The sequence below is a fragment of the Carcharodon carcharias genome, chromosome 12, assembly GCF_017639515.1.
Source record: "Carcharodon carcharias isolate sCarCar2 chromosome 12, sCarCar2.pri, whole genome shotgun sequence".
NCBI lineage: Eukaryota > Metazoa > Chordata > Chondrichthyes > Lamniformes > Lamnidae > Carcharodon > Carcharodon carcharias.
Genome location: NC_054478.1, coordinates 55,539,441 through 55,559,381, shown reverse-complemented (window position 1 = coordinate 55,559,381; position 19,941 = coordinate 55,539,441). Strand labels below are relative to the sequence as shown.

Sequence of the window (19,941 nt, the reverse complement as noted above, 5' to 3'; positions counted from 1 at the left end):
AACACTGATTCACCTTATCCCAAATCTGTCCTTGACCCACATTCCATTTCATTCTTTGTCTCAACCAACGTCTGGGCAAGAAACTTTTTCTCCTCCTTTCAGGTGTTAAGGAACACAAGATCCAACAACTTATTGGTACCGACATCCATGCTGATTCTTCCACCCCTTCCTGTCCCTCTGATATCGTTCCTGCTTTTAATTCAAGCCCTTGCCTTGTATTCACATACCCTCTGACCTTCCCCTCTCTGATGCTGAAGGTTCTGTGCTCATCAAGGGACTCAGTTTTATACCCTTACACCCCCACCTCAATGAGTTTTGGGCCTGGCACCACGTTGAACTCTTCTTCTGTCACCTTGCTCATTTCTTTGGGCAGGAATCTTTCACTCCTCTCTGCGGACTCTTTCACATGCCTCCAGTATTCTCCCTCTACTTGGACCCCATCCCTCTGCTCTCATCTGCTCTTGATCTTTTTATTGAGAACTGTCAGGGTGACATTGGCCATCTTAATTCCTCTGCTTCTCTCATCTACTCCAAGGTGTCTCCTTCTGAACTTGCTGCACTCCACTCTCGCAGGTCCAACCCTGGCTTTGGGTGATGTTGTTGCAGACTGGTGCACAGACCTCTACCTTGCAGAAGCTAAGCACCAATTCTCAGACACTTCTTCTATCTCCTCCTGGGTCATCACCCCACAAGAGAACATCAGGCCATTGTTTCCAGGACTGTCACGGACCTCATTGCCTCTGGAGATCCTCCCCAAACAGCCTTCAATCTCTTTGTCCCTCAACCCCCCAGAGCCTGCTTCTACCTCTTTCTGAAAATCCACAAAGATGGGTAGACCCATCGTTTCATAGACATTTACAGCACAGAAGGAGGCCATTCGGCCCATCCTGTCCGCACTGGTCAACAAAGATCTGACTACACTAATCCCATTTTCCAGCACTTGGCCCATGGCCCTAGAGGCTATGGCAACGGAAGTGAATATCTAAATACTTCTTAAATGTTATGAGAGTTTCTGACTCAACCACCCTTTCATGCAGTGAGTTCCAGACTCCCACCACTCTCTGGGTGAAAAAATATCTCCTAAACTCCTCCCTTAGGCTTCTCCCTCTTACCTTAAATCTATGCCCCTGGTTATTGACCCCTCTACTAATGGAAAAAAGTGCCTTCCTATCCACCCGATCGCTGCCCCTCATAATCTCATACACCTCAATCAGGTGCTCCAACCTTTGCTGCTCCAAGGAAAAGCCTGTTCCTGCCCAATGAACTCATTTCTTCCTATCTTGACTCTATTTTCTCTTCCCACTTACATTCGTGATTCTTCTGACACCCTACGTCATTTCAACAATTTCCAGATTCCTGACCCAAACTGCCTCCTTTCCACAATGGATGTCCAATCCCTTCATCCCCCCACAAGGATGGTTTGAGGGTTCTCCACTTCTTCATTGAACGCCCGAACAATCCCCATCCACCACAACTCTCCTCCGCCTGGCTGAACTTGTTCTCTCACTGAACAATTTCTCCTTTAACTTGGCTTATTTTCCCCAAATAAAAGGTTTGGCTATGGGGACCCACATGGGCCCCAGGTATGCCTGCCTTTTTATGTGGATGTGGAACATTCCTTGTTCCAGTCCTACTCAGGCCCCCTCCCACAACTTCTTTTCTGGTACATTGATGACTGTGTCAGTGCCACTTCATTCTCTCATCTGGATCTGGACAAATTCATCAATATTGCTTCCAATTTTCACCACTTTCTTACTTTCACATCGTCCACCTCCGACATGTCCCTTCCCTTCCTTGACTTCTCTGTCTCCATTTCTGGTGATAGGCTGTCGGGGGGAAATCTCCATTGGTAGGAGTCATACCTAGCACAAAGGGAAATGGTGGTGGTGGTTGGAGGTCAATCATCTCAGTTCCAGGACATCATTGCAGGAAACCCTGAGTGTAGTGCCCTGGGCCAAACTGTCTTCAGCTGCTTCATCAATGACCTTCCCTCCATCATAAGTTCAGAAGTGGGGATGTTTGCTGATGATTGCACAATGTTCAGCAACATTTATGACTTCTTAGATAGTGAACCAGTTGTGCCAATATCCAGCAAGACGAGGACAACATTCAGGCTTGGGCTCATAACTGGCAAGTAACATTCACACCACACAAGCGCCAGGCAATGAGTATCTACAACAAGAGAGAATCTAACCATCGCCCCTTGACATCCAACAGCATTGTCATCTCTGAATCCTCCAGTATCAATATCCTGGGGTTACCATTGACCAGAAACTGAACTGTAACATCCATGTAAATACTTTGGCTACAAGACCAGGCCAAAGGCTTGGAACTCTGCGGCGAGTAACTCACCTACTGACTCTCCAAAGCCTGTCTGCCATCTACAATGCACAAGTCAGGAGTGTGATGGAATACTCTCCACTTGCCTGGATGAGTGCAGCCATGAACAGTGAGGGAGTGAGAGGAGCAGCATGGCCTTTAACATTGAGAGAGTGCGTGAAGAAGTGTGGCCATTGACAGTGAGAGAGTAAGAGGAGCAGCCGAAACATTAACAGTGAGAGAGTGAGAGGAACAGCTGGGCCAATAACAATGAGAGTGCAAGAGGAGCATCGGGGCCATTAACAGTGGAAGAATGCGAGAAGAATGTGAGATCATTAAATAGTGTGGAGAGAGGGGCGAGAGACCACTAAAGAGCATGGAGAGCAGCTGATTGGTGAGTAGGATTGGTGAGTATCTCTAGTCTTTAAAGTAAAAGTAGAGTCTTTAGTTTGTGTTTATGTCTCTAGCTCTTTTTTTCCTTTTTTTGCTTTTCATAAAAATATCTTGTTAAAATATAAGATTGATACTGATGTGTAAAGAAATTACAATAAAGTGTAGAGAGCAGGTGATTCTTCATGTGTAAAGAGCAAGGATACTAGAGTAATTAATTAAGTAATTAAATAAAATACGATAGTGATAGCAAGACGGGTGATATGTTGCTGCTGCAGCATGTGGGAACTGCTGGACAGAAAGGTGATCCAGGGCGAACACGTCTGTAGTAAGTGTCTGCAACTCGAGGAACTTCAATCTCAGTTAAGGAGCTGGAGTCCGAGCTGCAGATATTACGCCACATCAGGGAAGGGTAAAGTTACCTGGACACTTTGCTCCTGGAGGCGGCACACTCCTCAGGTTAGGTAATTCAAATATGGTCTGTGATCTGTGACAGGAGAGTTTGACTGCAAGTGAAGTAAGTATGGGGACCCAGGGGGTAGCATTCGAGAATCCTCGGCCCCTGCAACTGTCCAACAGCTACGAGACTCCTACAAGCTATGCGGATGAGAGCGAACTAACCACAGCACTGTGGTACAGGGAGTCATTCAAGTGGGGGGAGGAAATAGCAACGTAGTAGTGGTTGGGGACAGTATAATTAGTGGGATAGATACTGTTCTCTGCAGCCATGAGCATGAGTCCCAAAGGCTGTGTTGCCTGCCTGGTGCCAGAGTTAAGGACATCTCAGAGCTGGAGAGGAACTTGGAAGGGGAGGGGAGGGTTCCAGTTGCCGTCATACACGTTGGCATCAATGACATTAATAGGACTAGAGAGGAGGTTCTTCTGAAACAAATGGAACAGTTAGGAGCTAAATTAAAAACCAGAACTTCCAATGTAAAATCTTGGGATTACTACCTGAGCCACGGGCAAACTGGCATAGGGTAAATAAAGTCAAGGCGTTAAACGCATGGCTCAAAAAATTGGTGTGGGAGGAATGGGTTTCAGTTCATGGGGCACTGGCACCAGTACTGGGGTAGAAGGGAGCTATTCTGGTGGGATGGGCTTCACTTGAATTGTGCTGGGACCAGTGTCATGGTGAAGCCAATAACTAAGGCTGTAGAGAGGGCTTTAAATTAAATAGGTAGCGGGGGAGGGTTCTGGAGAGGGGATATGTAGGCTAACAAAACAAAAGGCAGCATTGCAGGGCAGCTATTTAGGTAATGATACCCAGAGTGTGACAGGAAGGGACAGAGTGTACAAACATAAAAAAACAGCAGCAAATAGGGTCACAGAGGAAAAAAATGGTAAAAAGGCAAAATTAATGTCTCATTACTTAAATGCATGTAGCATTTGGAACAAAATAAATGAATTAACGGCATAAATAGAGGTTAATGGCCATGATCTTATTGCTATTATGGAGAAGTGGTTAAAAGGAGATCAAAGTTGGGAACTAAATATTCAGGGTTATGTGGCTTTTCGAAAGGACAAGCAGGAAGGAAAGGGGGGATAGCTTTGTTAGTCCCAGTTTGAATAAGTAAGATAGCAAGAAATGATCCTGGATCGGAAGATGTAGAATCCAAATGGGTGGAGGTAAGAAATTACAAGTGGAAGGAGACACTGGTGGGAATGGTCTCTTGGCCCCTGAACAGTAGCTATACTGTAGGACAGAGAATAAATCAGGAGATAATGAGGGCATGTAAAAAAGGCAGTACATCAATCATTTAATCTTCATGTAGATTGGGAAAATCAAATTGGCAGAAGTAGCCATGAGCAAGAATTCAAAGAGTATATTTGGGTCAGTTTCCTAGAACAATATTTTGTGGATCCAACCAGGGATCAGATTATTTTGGATCTGGTAATATGTAATGAGACAGGCTTAATAAATGATCTCAGAGTAAAAGATCCCCTAGGAATCAGTGACCATAACATGGTAGAATTTAGCAGTCAGTTCGAAAGTGAGAAACTTGGGTCGGAAACAGCTGTGCTAAACTTAAATAAGGGTAATTACAAGTGAATGTGGGCAGAGTTGGCTGGAGTGGACAGGGAGAAGAGTTTAGCAAAAAAAGATGGTTGATGAACAATGGCAGACATTTAAGAAAATAGTTCATGACACACAACAAAGATATATCCCAGTGAGAAAGAAGGATTCTAGGAAGGGAATAAACCAACCATGGTTAACCAAGGACGTTAAGGATAGTATCAAATTGAAAGAAAAAACATGCAATGTGGCAAAGATTAGTGGTAAGCCAGAGGATTGGGAATGTTTTAAAAACCAACAAAAGATGACCAAAAAACTAATAAAGAGGGAGAAAATAAACTTTGAGGGTGAACAAGCAAGTAATATAAAAACACGGATAGTAAGAGCTTCTTTAAATATATAATAAGGAAGAGAGAGGCCAAAGTGATCATAGGCCCCTTAGAGAATGAGGCTGGGGAAATAATAATGGGGAGCCTGGAAATGGCAGAGCAGTTGAATAAATACATTGCATCGGTCTTCACGGTAGAAGACGCTAATATCACTTCAAAAACACCAAATAATCAAGGAGCAAAAGAGAGGTAGAGGAAATAAATACAATAACTATCACTAGAGAAAAGTACCATGGAAACTAATGGAGCTAAAGGCCGATAAGTCCCCAGGATCTGATGGGTTGCATTCTAGGATATTAAAGGAAGTAGCTACAGAGATAGTGAATGCATTGGTAGTAGTAATCTTCCAAGAATCCTTAGATTCTGGAAAAGCCCCAGAAGATTGGAAAACTGCTAATGTAATGCCCTTATTCAAAAAAAGGAGAGAGACAAATAACAGGTAACTATAGGCCAGTTAGCTTAACACTTGTCATTGGGAAAACGTTAGAGTCCATTATAAAGGATGTAATAGCAGAGCATTTAGAAATGCATAATATAATCAAGCAGAGTCAGCATGGCTTCATGAAGAGGAAATCATGCCTGACAAATTTATTAGAATTCTTTGAGGAGGTAACAAGCAGGATAGATAAAGGGGAAGCAGTAGATATAATATATTTGGATTTCCAAAAGATGCTCGATAAGGTACCACACATAAGGCTACTTAAAAAGATAAGAGCCCATGGTGTTGGGGGTAATATATTAGCATGAATAGAGGATTGGCTAACTAATAGAAGATAGAGAATTGGGATGTGGGGGGCAGTTTCAGGATGGCAACCTTCTTGTTTCAAGATGGAACTAGTGGAGCCCCACAGGGATTAGTGCTGGGGCCACAATTATTTGCAATATATATAAATGACTTAGATGAGGGAAGTGAATGTACCATCAACAAGTTTGCAGATGACACAAAAATAGGTGGGACGGCAAGTGGTGAGGATGACACAAAGACCAGGATTTTCCGACCCTGTCATGGGGGGACCTGTCACAGGCAATGTGGTGCCCCAGCCAGGAGTCCATTGGCTTGCGACAGGGGCGGAAGATCCCGTCAGTGGGTGGGCACGAAAAATCCCGCCCGAAAAGTCTACAGAGGGATATAGACACATTAAGTGAGTGGGCAAAAACTTGGCAGGGAATATCTGAGGTTATGCATTTTGGCAGGAAGAATAGAGGAGCTGAATATTATTTAAATGGAGAAAGACTGCAGAAAGCTGCAGCACAGAAAGATTTGGGAGTCCACATGCATGAACCACAAAAAGCGAACATACAAGGTAATAGGGGAGGCAAGTGGAATGTTGGCTTTTATTTCAAAGGGAATGGAGTATAAAAATAGGGAAGTCTTGCTAAAACTATACAAGGCATAAGTTAGGCCACATCTAGAATACTGTGAACAGCTTTGGTCCTCTTATCTAAGGAAAGATATTGGAGGCAGTCCAGAGAAGGTTCACTGGTTTGATCCCAGGTATGGAGGGATTTTCTTATGAGGAGAGGTTAAGTAGGTTGGGCCTGTACTCATTTGAGTTTAGAAGAATGAGAGGCAATTTTATTGAAACGTATAAGATTCTTAGGGGGCTTGACAGGGTAGATGCTGAGATGTTGTTTCCTCTTGTGGGAGAGTCTAGAACCAGAAGGCATAATCTCTGAGTAAGGGGCCACCCACTTAGTCATTGAGTTATACAGCACAGAAACAGGCCATCTGGCTTATCGTGTCTTTGCCGGCCATCAAGCACCTATCTATTCTAATCCCGTTTTCCAGCACTTAGCCCAAAGCCCTGTATGCTATGACGTTTCAAGTGCTCATCTAAATACTTCTTAAATGTTGTGAGGATTCCTGCCTCTACCATGCTCCCAGACAGTATGTTCCAGATTCAACCACCTCCTGGGTTAAAAATTTTTTCCTCAAATCCCCTCTGAACTTCCTGCCCCTTACCTTAAATCTATGCCCCTTGGTTATTCACACTTCCACTAAAGGGAAAAGTTTTTTCCTATCTACCCTGTCTATGCCCCTCATAATTTTGTATACCTCTATCGGGTCCCCACTCAGCCTTCTCTGCTCTAATGAAAACAACCCTAGCCTATTCAGTCTCTCTTCATAGCTGAAACGCTCCAGCCCAGACAACATCCTGGTGAATCTCCTCTGCACCCTCTCCAATACAATCCTTCCTATTGTATGGCGAACAGAACTGCACACAGTGTTCCAGCTGTGGCCTAACTAGCATTTGATAAGCTCCATCATAACCTCCCTACTCTTATATTTTATGCCTTGGCTAATAAAGGCAAGTATCCCATATGCCTTCTGAACCTTATCTACCTGTGCTGCTGCCTTCAGGGGTCTATGGACATATACACCAAGGTCCCTCTGATCCTCTGTACTTCCTAGGGTCCGACCATTCATCGTGTGTTCCCTTGCTGTGTTAGTCCTCCAGAAATGCATCACCTCTCACTTCTCAGAATTAAATTCCATTTGCCACTGCCCTGCCCATCTTACCAGCCCATCTATATCATCCTGCAATCTAAGGCTTTCCTCCTCACTATTTACGACACCACCAATTATCGTGTCACTTGCGAACTTGCTGATCATATCTCCTATATTCGCGTCTAAATCATTAATTTACACTACAAACAGCAAGGGTCCCAACACGGATCCCTGCGGTACACCACTCATCACAGGCTTCCAATCACAAAAACAACCTTCAACCATCACACACCTCTTCCTGTCACTAAGCCAACTTTGGACCCAATTTGCCAAATTGCTCTGGATCCCATGGGCTCTTAATTTCTTGACCATTCTCCCATGCGGAACTTTGTCAAAAGCCTTACTGAAGTCCATCTGCACAACTAGTCACCTCCAAAAATTCAATCAAATTTGTTCGACATGATCTCCCCCTGACAAAGCCATGCTGACTATCCCTAATTAATCCCTGCCTCTCCAAGTGGAGATTAATCCTGTCCCTCAGAATTTTTTCCAATAGTTTTCCTACCACTGATGTTAGACTCACTGGCCTGTAATTACCTGGTTTATCCCTACTACCCTTCTTGAATAATGGTACCACATTTGCTGTCCTCCAGTTCTCTGGCACCTCTCCTGTGGCCAGAGAGAATTTGAAAATTAGTATCAGAGCCCCTGCAATTTCCTCCCTTGCATCACATAGCAGCCTGGGATCCATCTCATCTGGGCCTGGGGATTTATCCACTTTTAAGCCTTCTAAAATCATTAATACCTCCTCCCTTTCAATGCTAATTTGTTCAAGTTTTCACAGTTCCCCTTCCTGATTTCTACACATCCCTCGTCCTTCTCCACAGTGAACATTGATGAAAAGTAATCATTAAAACCTCACCCACATCCTCCGGCTCCATGCACAGATTGATACTTTGGTTTCTAATTGGCCCTATTCTTTCCCTGGTTATCCTCTTGCCTTTAATATATTTATAAAATGCCTTGGGATTTGCCTTTATCTTGCCCACCAGTGTTTTTTATGTCCTCTCTTTGCTCTCCTAATTATTTTTTTAAGTTGCCCCCCCTACACTTTCTATACTCCTCTAGGGCTTCTGCTGCTTTCAGCCCTCTGTATCTGCCATCTGTATTTTTTTCCTTATCCAATCCTCTATATCCCTTGAAATCTAGGGTTGCCTGGAGTTATTGGTCCTACCCTGATTTAAGACAGAGATGAGGAGGAATTTCTTCTCTCAGAGGGTAGTCCATCTGTGGAATTCGTTACTGCCGAGGCTGGGTCGTTAAATATATTCAAGGCTGAGACAGACAGATTTTTAATCGGTAAGAGAATCAAGGGTTATGGGGAAAAGGCAGGAAAGTGGGGTTGAAGATTATCAGATACACTCCCACTACCACCGATGCACAGTGGCAGCAGTGTGTACCATTTACAAGATGCACTGCAGAAACTCACAAGGGCTCCTTTGACAGCACCTTCCAAATCAGAAACCTCTACCTCCTAGAAGGACAAGGGAAGCAGACACATGGCAACCATACCACATGCAAGTTCACCTCCAATAACACACCTTCCTGACTTGGAAACATAGTGTAGTGCCTTCACTGTCGCTGGGTCAAAATCCTGGAACTCCCTCCCCAACAGCACAGTGGTGCACCTACAACACATGGACTGCATCTGTTCAAGAAGACAGCTCACCACCACATTCTCAAGGGCAATTAGGGATTGACAATAAAAATGCTAGCCTATCCAGTGACACTTACATCCCATGAAAGAATTAAAAAATCATTACAAGCCCACCGAACCCTATAGCTACCTCAAATACAGATCCTCACACCCTGCTTCTTGTAAGGACTCCATCCCATTCTCCTAGTTTCTCAATCTCTGTCATATCTGTTCTGATGATGTTACCTTCCACGACAGTGCTTTTGGCATGTTTTCCTTTTTCCTGAGCCAAAGATTCCCCCCCTGTATGGATGACAGGGCACTCAACCATGTCTGACCCTTGTCCCCCACTTCTGCCCTCACTGCTTCCCCTTCCCCACAGAACCATGATAGAATTCCCCGTGTGCCTATTTTCCATCCCACCAGCCTTCAACTTCAAAAGATCATCCTCCGCCATTTCCGTCAATTCCAGCATGACACCACCAAACACATCTTTCCCTCACCTCCCTTCTCAGCATTCCATAGGAAATGTTACCTCCGTGGTACCTGGTCCACTCCTCTATCACCCTCAGCACATCCGGTCTATTCCTTTATCACCCCCAATACCGCAACCTCTTCCCTCGGCACCTTCCCATGCAACTGCAGGGTAAGTAACACCTGCTGCTTTACCTCCTCCCTCCTCACCATCCAAGACCCCAACATTCCTTCCAGGTGAAGCAGCAATTCATTTGCATTTTTTTCAATTTAGTCTACTGCGTTTGTTGCTCACAATGCAATCTCCTCTACATTGAGAAGACTAAACGCAGACTGGATGACCGCATTTCTGCACACCTTCGCTCAGTCTGCAAGCATGACTCCAACCTTCCTGTAATTTGCTATTTCAATTCACCATCTTGCTCTGATGCTCACATTTTTGTCCTATGCCCAATGCAATCTGGAGGAACAATACCTCATCTTCCGATTAGGCGCTTTACAGCCTTCAGGACTCAATGTTGAGCTCAACGGCTTCAGACCATGAATTCTTCCCTCCATTTTAACTTTCATTCCACTCCACCACCTTGCCCTCCTCCCATCCCATTCTGCCTGTTCCCCACCACAGCCACCACCCAAGGGCCAGTTTGTAACTTCTTCTCATACTTGGCTTTCAGAAAGTGCTGCCTCTTGTTCTGCTATTAACACATTCTGCTATCTGAACTTTATGCCACTATTAAAGCCTGTCTTTTAGCAGAATTTTCCAGCATCTCTGTTCTCCAAATTTTCGCATTTCACCCACGATGATGCCCGGTAGGGCCGGAAAATCCCACCCTCAGTCTTTAACACTATCCTTACCATTACCTTTGTCTTATGTCCATGACATCTTTGTCATTTAATCTCTCCTGAGCTCCAACCTATTGCTGACATTATATTTTTCTCCACCTGCTCCACTCTCTCTCTCTTCAATAGCATAAAACCATCACATTTCTACCTCTTTAGCTCTGAAGAAGAGTCATACAGACCCAAAACATTAAAACTCTGTTTCTCTCTCCAGAGTTGCTGCCAGACCTGCTGAGTTTTTCCAGCATTTCCAGTTTTTAATTTAATATTAGCCTGTGTGGCCCTGAATTTCTTTTGGATCAGAATACTGATGCAGATTGGAAGTGGTTAGCCAGGAGTGTAAAACGAGATGATGCTCAGAAACCGGCCTGCCACAAATATTGCATTGTGGAAGTTCTGTCTGACCAGTAGAAAGTCTGCAAAAGATTATGGAGCTGGAAGTACTCTGCAACATGCAATTTTCCCACTGCTTCCACCTCCTTTTGATCTGAGTAACATGGACACCAGCAAGATATCAGCATCCAGGTTCCTGGAATGATGGAAGTGTGGGGATGACAAGGACTTCCATGTCTGGATCTTGATCTGAAAGAACCCATCATTTTGTAACTTGGCATCTTAAGACTTACCTTTGTACTGGCAACAAGACCTGGACAATATCGAGGCTTGGGCTGACAAGTGGCAAATAACATTTGCGTCTCACAAGTGCCAGGCAATGACCTTCTCCAACAAGAGAGAATCTAACCATCACCCCTTGACATTCAATGGCATTACCATCACTGAATCCCCCACTATCAACATCCTGAGGGTTACCACTGACCAGAAACTAAACTGGACTAGCTATATAAATACTGTGGTTACAAGAGCAGGTCAGAGGCTAGGAATCATGCAGTGAGTAATTTACCTCCTGACTCCCCAAAGCCTGTCCACCATCTACAAGGCACAAGTCAGGAATGTGATGGAATACTCCCCACTTGTCTGGATGAGTGCAACTTCAACAACACTCGAGAAGCTGGATACTATCCAGGATGAAGGCGCCCACTTTATTGGCACCCCATCAACAAACCTTCGCTCCCTCCACCACCGACACACAGTGGCAACAGAATGTACCGCATCCCATGAATGAATAAAAGAAAACTAGCTGAAGTTATCCTGAACCTGGTGCAAACCACAAGTTGCCTAAAATTATATTCTGGCAGTGGTCTCTCATCACTTGGCTTCATTGCACCTGGATACCAGATTGCTGATGAGCTCCCAAATGGACTGCCATTTATCTCAATGTATACTGTCATTTTCCTCTCAGATATAATGCTATTTTCACGTTTAAGTGCAGGTTAAACAAAATGTAATTGTGTAAATGCATAATATAAAAGTAATAGTATAAAAACATGAATATAAAAGCAGTAGGTTACCTGTTTTTGTTCTGAGAGAAGTAAAGGCTTGACCCGTGATTTATTGTGTTTTCTGTTTGCCTTGTTTCCCAGGTTGAATGCAAAGTTGTTATTGTTTTCTTCCAATACTGCAATATGGCTAATTTCAGTTGGCTGCTTGTAGAAGCACTGTATCTGTACACAGCTCTGGTGGTATCTGTCTTTTCTGAGCGAAAATACTTCTGGAGGTACATTGTTCTCGGATGGGGTAAGTTTCACTTTAAGAAACTTAAATCACATAAATTTTTGTAAATTCTAAATTACTCATTTTGGTAAATGTCATTCTGTTTTCCTGCATCTAATAATCTAATTTTCCTTTATTTTGTTGATTTTTATTCACATCTCTCACCTTAAGGTGCACCGGCAATTTTTATTATATCCTGGTCAATTGCAAGACAGATATATGAGAACATTGGGTAAGCCATGCTTCATGATAAATAAAACCTAAAATGAAGAATATTCAATAAACGGGAGGATATTGAGAGGGGTTGAGGAAGTGAGAGGCTTTGGAGTGCATGTCCACAGGTCCCTGAAGGTGGCAGGACAGGTGAATAAGTTGGTAAAGAAAGCATATGGAATGCTTTCCTTTATTGGGTGAAGCATTGAATACAAAAGCAGGGATGTATTGATGGCACCGTATAAAATGCTAGTTAGGCCACAGCTGGAATTTTGTGTTCAGTTCTGGTCATCACATTACAGGAAGGACATAATTGGTCTGGAGAGAGTGCAGAGGAGATTCACAAGAGTGCTGCCAGGGCTTGAACATTGCAGCTATGAGGAGAGATTTGATAGGTTCGGGTTGTTTTCCTTAGAACAGAGGAGGCTGAGGGGTGACCTAATTGAGGTGTACAAAATTATGAGGGGCCTATATGGGGTAGACATTAAAGCCTTGTTTTCCCTGGCTGAGGGGTCAATTACTAGGGGGCATAGATTTAAGGTGATTGGTAGAAGGATGAGAGGGGACGTGAGGAGTAACATTTTCACGCAGAGTGTGGTGGGCATCTGGAATTCACTGCCTAAATTGGTGGTTGAGGTTGAAACACTCAACTCATTTAAAAGGTACCTGGATCTGCATCTGAAGTGCTGTAACCTGCAAAGCTATAGACCAAGTGCTGGAAAGTGAGATTAAAATTTGCGACTAGTTTCTTTTTCATTGGCACAGACATGATGGGCTGAATGGCCTCTTTCTGCACTGTAAGTTTTCTATTGTTCTATTTGTTTCTATAAAGGAACTTTTCAGGACAAAACTTCATTCTGATTTATGTGGGAAGGTGGTATTATTTTTAGATATTAGCAGAAAAAAATTCGTAGATGAACAGGAGTAAAACCAAGGTACTATAGCTTACTTATGTATAAACATAAAAATGCATAGCAATGACATAAAATCTGTAGTAATTTAAAGCTACTAGTGCTTTAAATGGGGGAGAAATTGTCCTCTGACATTCCATTAAGATAGTAAAGAAGTTTATCATGCTATTTGTGAACAAAAAATGTTATCTCCCTCCCACTTTGACAATTGTTCTTTTATAGCTTTTGAATAATTAATTCTTTTTCTAATTTAGAGTCATGAGAATCATGTTCAGTTTTATATCTACCATATATTGATAATTAAGCGTGGCAACAAATTAAAGTGATATGGTACTAATAATAACTATGTGTAAGTTCAGTGTAATCATACCTATTCAAATAACTTGTTCTAATTCACAGACACTGGTTTGGTCATTTAGGTCAGGACTTTCCGTTTAGTGGGGGGGGGAGGAAGTGGGAGCAGGCGCGGGCGGGCGTGGACCCGATTGCCACCCGCGATCGGATCCGCGCCGCCATTTTATGCAGGCAGGCCAATTAAGGCCCACCCAGCGTATTTCCCGACTCCTGTGGATAGTGAGCAGCAGCGGACGTGCACAGACCACCGGGTCCAATGGCTACCTGGCAGTCTGTTTAAAAAAAGGCCCGGCAGCCTGTTATAGGCTGCTCACAATGGTCAGTTCCAGGCCACAACAGAGGGGCTCAGGTGAGCAGGCCAGGCTGGAGGGTAGGCCAGCAGAGCAGGCCAGGCTGGAGGGTAGGCCAGCAGAGCAGGCCAGGCTGGAGGGTAGGCCAGCAGAGCAGGCCAGGCTGGAGGGTAGGCCAGCAGAGCAGGCCAGGCTGCAGGGTAGGCCAGCAGAGCAGGCCAGGCTGGAGGGTAGGCCAGCGGGAGGCCAATGCACCCCTCGTTTTTCTGATGACTGCCTTTCTGCCTCCTCGAGGAGGTGGCAGCACAACAGGAGGTGTTGGTCCCCCAGAATGAGAGGAGGAGGCCACCTCCCGCGACGTGTTGTGGCGCACCTGGATCCAGTGTCACAAGCACATCAACGATTTGTTGTGCTCTGGCAGGTTGAGTACCATGTTGGCATTGGGCATTTAACCCAGCAGGTAGCCTTAGCCTTTGCGACCACCCCCCTGCAAGTCTCAGTTCCATGACTGCATTAATCATTGAGGGCATTATTCCTTTGCTGGTGGGCCAGCAGATAGTACCCATGCTGAGGTCAGCCTGAGTGGGTCATGAGGAGATGAGTTTTCGCCCACAGCACGTGTTGATCTTAGTCCCATATTACTGGTTTGGGGCAACCTGGAGGAGCTGCACCTAGGTGCAGACTCAGAACTCCAGGACATGTCCTGTTGAGGGTGATGAGATGGTGGAAGGGGAGCCTTAAGGCAGCATGGCATCAAACCATCTGGTGCACTCTACGCTGCACGTGCTTGCGCCTCCTTGCTATGGACTGATCAATCTTATGCAAATCCTTTCTTTGTTTCTATGAGCGCACATCTCTTCAGAGTTCAATGTCACTACAACTTTCCCAAATTTAAAATATCTATTTTGAAAATTATTGTACAAATATAGTCTTGATTTTTACTATTTGTGCTTCTAAAGTAGGATTGATCCTAATGTGATGTAGGCAGCATGTGTCCAAGGGGGAGGTGAGGGGCTGGGAAGCAGGCCTAGCATCTTTGTCTGAGTCATCAGCAGCAGCAGGGTGAGGAGGCACTGGAGGCCTGATATGTCCCACTCTGGTTGGGGTGTGCCATGCATGAGCAGAGTCCATGTGTAATTTGCCTTAATCAATGCTCTTCTCTCTTTTTCAGGAGAAGAATGCTCATAACGCATGGGGACTGGAGGCGGCCAGGCACAGCTCTCCATTTTAAGCCGCTTCAAGCTGGAGGCCCTTGAACTGGAGAAGAGCCATGCACTCAGGTCTACTGGTGTAGGTGAGGCTGGGGTGCCATGTCCAGGTATTTAAGGCCAACGCTGAGGTCTGCATTGTCCTTCCAACAACCATAGCACTGATGATTGTTAAATTAGTTATTGTTGCAACATTGTTGGACATTGGTTATTGAATGTTGAGCGTATAATGAGCCAGGGGACAGGGATGAACTTTGTCATTGTCTCCATGCTAAGTGATCCACTGTCCTTGTTCTTCCTTTCAGCATCATCAGAGCACAGCCAGGAGGAGGAGCAACAGAAGCCCCCTCTCACACCTGAGTCACACCATTTCTGCGAGGCAGGCACCAGCACAGATACTAGCACCTCGGTAAGAATTAGAGCAATGGCTAGTGTCCCGGGGCACAGCGGTGAGGGCACTTCACTGGAGGAGCTGGCAGAGACAGAGAGTGCCTATGGTGCCAGCAGTCGGAGGACTGCAGGGGACCGGGCACATGCCCAGTCGGTGTCTGACAACGTGCCTCTGGAGTCGTCCGCAACGCAGCAAGTGCAGAAAATGTGGCCGGGTGTGCGGGAGCATCTGGGGGAGATACATGAGACTATGCTTGGCTTGGTCTCCGTGGTGGAGGAGTCCACGCGGACGCTCACTGAAGCAATGAGCCACATGTCCAAACGCCAAGTGTCCTCCATGGCAAGAGTGGCGACTCTCATGGAGAGCCTACTCCAGGATACCCACCAGGGCTTCCTGGGGATGCGTTCTGACCAGCCAGCCCTCACATCGGCAATGACCTCAGCTGGTCAGTGCCAGTGTGGGAGATGGTGTGGGCATCAAGTTTCCCAGCTCATTGCACATCCATCCACGGTGAGCAGGGAGGTCTGATGCGACCTCACATCGGCGCAGCAGCTGCCTGTCACCTCTGCGGGCTCCTTTCAGGGTGCTCTGGATGAGGGTGGCAGCTCCTCCGCCTCTCTCCCAGTGACCATATCATCCAGTGAGGCTGCGACGATGGGGGAGTTGCCAGCTGTGGAACTGACAGCTCACTCCCAGGCGGGGCCAGCACAGGCTCCACGGGCAAGAGGACGACCGCCAAGGTCACCGAGGCCAACAGGACAGCAGAGTCAGCAGACTGTCTCAGATGCCACTCCGAGCGATGGGACATTAACAAGACGTAGCACCCGTAAACGAAAACATAAGGCACCTTAGGCACACCACGAGATTCTCACTGGTGCTTTTGTGTTGGCCCGAGATTAGGTACTTATGATTTATTTTTGATTGTTTACACTATTGTTTTCTATTTGTGATAATTTCTGCTTCACACATTAAATGCCAGATGTGTGACCATGGCTGAAGGTGCCTCGTTTCTTCTGCATGTGTATGTTTAAGAAAAGTGTAATGAGTGATTTGTTGGACATTCAGCTTTATGTACAAGGCCCTTTGTTAGTGCTGCTGACCTGGCAGATTTTGCACTTAAGTGTTGAGTATCAAGGCGGCAGCCCAGGCTTGTCCTATGCTCCACCTGTGTTGGGTTAGCTGAAGGTTCGTTGGATTAAAGCATCCCGGGTGTCCCTGCCTCCCTGGAGTAGTTCTGGGTCAGTGTCTACCCCCTCAGCATTTCCCTGTGCATGTTCATCCTCGGAATCACTGCTGGACACATCGTATGCAGCTGCAGACACGGCGTCGGCGTCTTCATCGTCCACTGTGTCCTTCCTTCCCAGCGCAAGATTGTGGAGAGCGCAGCATGCAACCATTATCACTGACACACGATCTGAGGAGTACTGGAGTGCACCCCCTGAACGGTTTAGGCATTGGAAGCGCATCTCTCCACCACAGCACTTGTGGAGGCGTGGCTCCTATTGTACCGCTGCTCAGCTTCTGTTCTTGGATGGCAGAGAGACATCATGAGCCACCTTCTGAGGGGATCGCCCTTGTCACCCACCAGCCATCCCGTCAAGTCGGGCTGGAGCACTGAAGAACCCCGGCACCTGGGAGTGTCTGAGGATGTAGATGTCGTGGAAGCTGCCTGGGTACCTTGCACAGACTTGTAGAATCAGCATTCTGTGATCATACATTATCTGCACGTTCATGGAGTGGAAGCCCTTCCTGTTGACAAAGGCACCGGGCTCACCTGCTGACGCCTTGATGGCCACATGTGTGCAGTCTATTGCACCTTGGATGCGGGGGAAGCCAGAAATTGCCGCAAAGCCTCTGGCTCGCTGTATCTGGCTTGCCTGCTCCCAATGGAAGTGGATGAAGGCCAATGCATGCCTGAACAGAGCGTCTGTGACCTGCTTGACACAAGTGTGGACAGCTAATTGGGAGATACCGTAAAGATCACCCACTGAGCCCTGGAAGGAGCCAAAGGCATAGAAGTAGAAGGCAGCTGTGACCTTCAAAGCCACTGGCATGGGGTGTCTGCCTACTCACGGGAGATCTTAGGCCCAATAATCTGACAGATATAGTTGACTGTCTCCCTTGAGAGTTGGAGCCTCCTTTGGCATTGCACGTCAAACATATTGAGGTAATTGCTTCGCTGCCTGTATACCCTCGCAGCAGGATAGTGGCATTTTCTGCGGCCCCTTCTGCCTTGGACTACCTCTTGGCCCTGTGCCACTTGTGCCTGCGTCTGTACTCCCAAAGGTGGCTCCCCTGGAGGCTGAATTGCACTCCTGGCCTGCTCCCCCTTCTAGCCCTTCCTTCCTCCTCAGAGGGGGTGCCTCCAGTGGACATGTCCGATCCCATACCCAATCTAAGGGAAGGCTTCCTGAAACCTGCAGGCCCAGAAAAGATTCCTCATTGCAGAGTGCTGACCTGAAGGTTAAGAGTCCAGGAAAAGCTGCTGGGATGTGTTCTGAAGTACTGCAGATCACACAGGCAAGTTTAAAAACTTTCATCAATAAATACTTCACAGAGCAGATTCAGAACCCCAGTGAGCCCTTGTATCCCACCCGTGGATGAGGTTAATACCCGCCTGCCCATTGCGCCCATGTGCCGACCCGAAGATTACACGGGCCCGTCGAAAAAATCAGCATCGATTGAAGACTAAAGGGCCTTAAGCGGCCCGTTAATCAATGGCGGGTGTGCGTCAGACTTCATCGCGCGTCCGCCCAACAAAATATTGCAGTGCCATCAGGACACTCACCTGATGTCACCGCGCATCATTTTACGCGCGGATGTGCAGGGGCCCACCCCCGCACGTCAAACTGAAAATTCTGCCCTTAGTGTCAGAGAAACAGCACAATTTAAAAGCTTCATAATCTCTTTGTGTATAATCCACAGCTGCTGGGATGTTAATTCAGATGAACAAATATGGTGGATCATTAAAGGACCTGTAATAGTATCTAATTTCGTAAGTATTTTTTAATTAAAGATGATTTTGAGCCATGGCAAATTATTAGCTTAGGTGCCACATTGTAAATCATTTACATTTATAATTAAATAGTTTACCCTAGAAACATCAAATATTCAGCAATTTGCAAACCAGTGCAGTGTGCGGTGCATGCATTTATTTTCTCAAATGGGGGTAGCTTTTGGTGATTTTGCAGAATGAACAAAACGAATCAATCATTTGTTATATATGCTGACTGATATTTCATTCTAACGAAGCCACTGGAAGGAAAATCAGGAGAGGTGTGTAAGGTGTGGAGAATCCATTGTCACCAATTTTTTACTATCCCCAAAGATTAAAATGACCTAATGGTGCTTTGGGACCACAGATTCCATTCTTTTCAAGTATGGACTTCAAATTGGTCCATTTAACTATTATTATTTATAACAACATTGTGCATATATAACATTGAATATCTTTGTAACATACTGAAAAAATTTCAATGATTATGAGATAAAATCCAAATCCAATTTGTTACATTCCCATGGAGGTTGAGAACTTTTAAAAAGCGATTTGAATTCCCAAATTGATCAAAAGATTTCATGTTTTAAGACTTTTACTGTAAGAAACAAACTAAAATCAACTTTAACTAAACATTACTTATTAGGTAGCTAATACTCTAAACTATAGAAAAGACTTGTCCCAACTAACCAGCCATGCCCCCCCTCCCCCCCGCCCTTAAACCAGCTTATATTTCACCCCTTTCCTATTTTTACTTAGTTCTGTTGAAGGGTCATGAGGACTCAAAATGTAAACTGTGCTCTCCTCCGCCGATGCTGCCAGACCTGCTGAGTTTTTCCAGGTATTTCTGTTTCTGTTTTTGTTTTAGATTTCCAGCATTCACAGTTTCTTTGCTTTCATCCTTTATTTGTGTTGAGCCCTATGCCACATTTATGTATTACAGTGCTCTCTCCACAGAATTACAGCATTAAAGGAATCAGTCCAAAGATACTCCCAGCTTCCAATGGGCTTACTTCTCCCATTTTTTTTAAGGTCCTTTCCCTCAGGCTTCTGAGAAATCCCAAACCAACTTCCAGCAGCACAGCTCAGTCTGATGATTCCTTTGCTCAGCCATGTCAAGGCAGATCTTCCAGTGTTCTTAAAGTTCCACGGGTTCCGTCTCTTCAAACAGAGAATGTCCTTCCATCTGCATTCCTCTCTGCCTTTTTCCTCTCTGCTTACTGCAGCAACTGCTGTCCCTGTCTCTCTCTCTCTCTCTCTCTCTCTCTCTCTCTGTCCAAGGTTTTTTACGCAGATTCCTGGAAGTCTGTAAGTCTACCTGTAGCAAAACCACCTGCTCTGTCCTTTGTTTTCTGGTGTTAAACCTGGCATGTGGATTTCAATAGCACTTGACC

The 19,941-nt window shown here is 45.4% G+C and overlaps 1 protein-coding gene across 2 annotated transcripts in view; it reads left to right on the top strand.

Moving 5' to 3' along the window:
- LOC121284586 (secretin receptor) overlaps nucleotides 1-19,941 on the top strand; it is a 61,088-nt gene that overhangs the window by 28,356 nt on the left and 12,791 nt on the right. For both annotated transcript variants that reach the window (XM_041200071.1, XM_041200072.1), the window contains exons 8-10: nucleotides 12,056-12,209; nucleotides 12,357-12,417; nucleotides 18,478-18,547. In XM_041200071.1, the coding sequence (XP_041056005.1) occupies nucleotides 12,056-12,209; nucleotides 12,357-12,417; nucleotides 18,478-18,547 (285 nt within the window). The remainder of the gene's footprint in view (nucleotides 1-12,055; nucleotides 12,210-12,356; nucleotides 12,418-18,477; nucleotides 18,548-19,941) is intronic.